This window comes from Otolemur garnettii, unplaced genomic scaffold, assembly GCF_000181295.1.
Source record: "Otolemur garnettii isolate 467f Iridium unplaced genomic scaffold, OtoGar3 scaffold00337, whole genome shotgun sequence".
NCBI classification, from domain to species: domain Eukaryota; kingdom Metazoa; phylum Chordata; class Mammalia; order Primates; family Galagidae; genus Otolemur; species Otolemur garnettii.
In genome coordinates, this window is record NW_003852732.1 from 354,550 (window position 1) to 358,745 (window position 4,196).

Here is a 4,196-nt window from a genome sequence, read left to right on the forward strand (position 1 = left end):
ACCTGCCCAGGGCAGCTCTAACCTGGCATCAGAGTTTCTGCCATTGAAAGTCCGAACAGGGAGTGGGGGGCATCTGCGCCACCACCCACAGTGCAAAATCATGAGTATTTTTCCCTTCCAAGCTCACTCTCTTACCATGCCCCCCCCCCGCCTCCACTCAAGTCACTGTTTCTACACTTCTATCTATACAATGCCCTGGCCTCCCAGGGAATTGCCACACACTCTGGGTTTTGTAGGGGGGAGACCTTCAGGCCCTGGGCAAGGGGAGAAGGGTGTACTGAAAGTTCAGTATTGCATGTAGTATTTCTTGAATGAACATTTGTTAAACTCCATCAAAAGCATAGTCCTTTGATTGTTCCACTGTCTTCCAACCTATTCTCTGTATTTCTGTATTCTCCCATACTAAGTCAACTTGGATCCTATGAGCCATCTCTTCAGCCACCAGCACCCCAGTGGTAAAGAGATAGACTCATACACTTGCTGCCTTTGTTCCCTTGTCCTTCCATCACAACCACCGAAGCAAGACCCAAACCTTGTGTAATTCACATCCCCCATTTTTCAGCATCCACTGCGATGTTGCTGATCATTGCTTGAAGAAGATCTGTATTTATCTGCTTCCACAGCCATCCTTACAGACTCCTCAAAGTCAGTGTCACCTTCTCTTATCTGGCATCCTAACTCATCACACTTTCTCAGGGATGTACTACTTTGTTAAATTCTTGAGTTTTCCACAACTATTTACTGTCATTTTTTATTAGCTTTTGCCCCATGGTCTATGCAGTACATGTACGCTCAACTCTTTTCCTCTTATCCTAAGAAAATCCTCCCTTGTCCCTGTGTCATCCACTAGTTATGTCCCCCATCTCTCTATTCTTACACAGATACTCAAAATGAATCTTTAGCCCCTGTTCATGATCATCTTCCTTTACCTACTACTTTATGCTTTCATCCTCCATATCTTTGTTAAAGCTATTATCCTCTCACCTGCCATGCTTTCCCTGGGTCTCTATTCTGCTGAATTCATACTTGCCTTTGAACCAAAACTGGAGCCCTATTTTCCCTAAAGAGCTATCTCATCTCCAGCTCGTCTGTGAATTCAAAATGCCACAGCTACCTATGCATACTAAAAGACAAAATAGCCTCCAATTCAATTTATAAATTTGATATAACTCTAATCCCCAAATATGGAAATATATAGAAAGAAAACAATAAAGAAGTATGAGCAAGCAGATTTTTCATAGCATCTTACTCTCAGATGTTTGGTTGTAGCTGCTTAGAATGCTGTGTGGACAAAGATTCCATGGATGTACCTTGACTCCATAGGAAGGGCTACTGCAATTGATTAGCAGTATCTGTAAACATGGGGAATAAATACAAAAAGAAAATAAACAATAGCACATTTTGGTACCAAATATACTGTTTTCTCACACTTTTTTCCATTGTCCTCATCTTCCCGTCCCACCCTCCCACCGCAGGTTTTCTTATATCTCCCAGCTTTTATGCTCATCCCCATGGGCCATAGTGATGAAAATATTACAATTACCCGAAACCTCACTAGACATAGGAGAAGCCATAGGCACCAAGGCTGATGGCTTCATCACCAAAGCTAGCAACAGTGCTCAATACACCACTGAAGCCAGAAACAGTGCTCAGTCTACTGCCAAAACAAACACTGGTGTTTGGTTCACTGATGAAGACAGTTCCAGTGCTCAGTTCTCTGATGAAGCCACCAGTGCTGGGTCCACCACTGAAGCCAAAAATATAACTGGGTCCACTACTGAAACTGGTGGTGGTGTTGGGTTTGCCAGTGAAGCCATTGCTCGTGTTGGAACCACTGCCAAAGCCAGTGATGGTACTCAGTCCTCTGTCAAAGCCAGTATTAGGCCCACTGCCAAACCTATCACTAGTGCTGAGGCCACCACCAAAGCCAGCACTGGTGCCAAGTGTGCTTCCAAAATAATCATTAGTTCCCAGTCCACCACCAAAGCCATCACTGGTGACCAGTCTGCCACTAAAGCCAACACTGATGCCTAGTGCACCAACAGAGCCAGTACTGGTGGCTAGTCCACCACTGAAGCTGTAACTGCTCCCTAGTCTGCCACCATAGATGGCACTGGTGTCTAGTCCACCAATGAAGCCAGTGCTAGTCCTTAGTCCACCACCAAATCCAGCACCGGTGCTTTGGCACCATTGCCAAAATTGAAACCGGGCACTGGTGTGGGTCCATCACAAAAACTGGCGCTGGTAGTACCACTAAAGCAGTAACTGGTGCCAGAAGTTCCATTAAAGTGTAGGTTGGTGTTAGATGTGCTGCCAAAGCAGAGGCTGGTTCTGGGAGCTCCATCAAAGTTGACAGTGGTGCTGGGAGCAACATCAAAACCAATACTGTTTCTAGGAGTACCACTGAAGTCATTACTGGTACTAAGTGCCCCCCCTAAAGCCATCACTGGTGCTGAATGCACCTCCAAAGCCAGGGTTGGTGCTGGGTGCATCACTGAAGCCAATCCTGGTGCTTATAGCACCATTAAAACTGTCATTGGTGTTGAGTGCACTGCCAAAGGTGGCACTGGTATTGAACACTCCATCAAAACTTGCACTAATGTTGGGAGAACTAGTAAAGCAGATTCTGGTGTTTAATATACTGGAAAAGTAAGTACTAGTGCTGGGTGAACAACTGAAGCTAAGTACTGGTGCTTATGGCACCGCTAAAACTGGCATTGGTGTTGAGTGCACTGCCAAAGGTGGCACTGGTGTTGAGTGCTCCATCAAAGCTGACACTAATGCTGGGAGAGATACTAAAGTAGATACTGGTGCTTACTGTACTGCCAAAGATGGTGCTGGTGCATACAGCACCACCAAAATCAGCACTGGTGTTAAGTGCACTGCCAAAGCCAGCACTGGTACTTAGTTCATGGCCAAAGGGAACACTGATACTGGAAGAGCCACCAAAGCAGACACTAGTGGTTAGTGTACTGCCAAATACAGTGCTGGTGCAAACAACACTACCAAAACTAGCACTGGTGTTGAGCACATCACCAAAGCTGGCACTGGTTCCAGGAGAACCAACAAAGCAGATGCTGGTGCTGAGTGTACCACCAAAACCAGTGCTGGTGTTGGGAGAGTACCAGATACTTGTGCTGAGTTTACCTCCAGAACAAGTGCTGGTGCTAACTGCATCACTGAAGACCATGCTCATGGTGAGCACACATGGTGCTGGTGCTGAGTGAACCACTAAAGTCAGCCATGGTGTTGAGTATGCTTCCAAATCCAGAGCTGGCTCCACCACTGAAACTAGCACTGGTATTGAGTTGACCACTGAAGTTAGAACAGACTCCATCCCTAAAGCTGGCACTAATATAAGGTGTGCCACCAAAACTAATTGTGGCTTAACTGCTAAGACTAGTTCTAGTTCTAGGTGTACCATCAAGGTAATATAGGATGTACTGCTGAAGTTTGAGCTAGTGTTGGCTGTGCCTTCTAAACTAATGCTAGCTGCACTGATGAAGCTGGCATTGGTAATGGGTGCACCACCAAAAGTAATGCCAGCTTCACCACTGAAGGCACCACTGGGGCTGGATATACCACTGAAGCTAGTACTAGCATTGTGGCTGAAGCTATTTCTGGTGCTAGCTCCTCTGCTTAAGTCAATGTTGGTGCTGGCATTTGCATTTCCTTAGGCTCTGTCCTTAGTTTCAAATAAACATCTGCTCTGGGTCTAAGCATTGATGTCAATATCCATGTTATCCCAATTCCAGGGCCCAACCACAATCCTTCCTCTCCAATACCCATTTGTGCTCTTGCCTCAGCCCTGGTGCCAGCCTCACCTGCAGCCACAGCTACAGATTGAGCTTGACCTTCCATCTCCACTGCCTTCCATTAATAGGCAGCGCAGTCTTTGGAGTCTTACTCCTACAACTGAAAAGGGAATGCTAATCACTGTAAGGAAAATAACTTTTTTCAAACTTCTGCTATAAAATTTGTATAGAAGTAATAACAATAGTTTATTTCCCCCTGACCTCAATTGGGAGGGCAGTGCCTGGTGCCTGAGTGGCTTCCCCTCCCCCCCTTTTCCTTTTCTTAAGTCATAGTTGTGTACATTAATACTATCATGGGGTACAGTGGGTTGTTACTATATATAATTTCAAATGCTTTCATCCAACAGGTTAACATCACCTTCATGTCATTTTCTTAGTTGT

At 45.5% G+C, this 4,196-nt stretch overlaps 1 protein-coding gene across 1 annotated transcript; it reads right to left on the reverse strand.

Annotated features, from left to right (window-relative positions):
- Positions 1-1,554: 1,554 nt before the first annotated feature.
- TRO (trophinin) lies at positions 1,555-3,870 on the reverse strand (the record flags this gene model as incomplete). The annotated part of the gene is given in 8 exon segments (XM_023509071.1): positions 1,555-2,030; positions 2,103-2,181; positions 2,184-2,435; positions 2,437-2,626; positions 2,676-3,200; positions 3,202-3,413; positions 3,416-3,766; positions 3,769-3,870. Coding segments are annotated over 8 exon segments (2,187 nt in total), but the record flags the coding sequence as incomplete, so codon positions are not given.
- Positions 3,871-4,196: the final 326 nt, after the last annotated feature.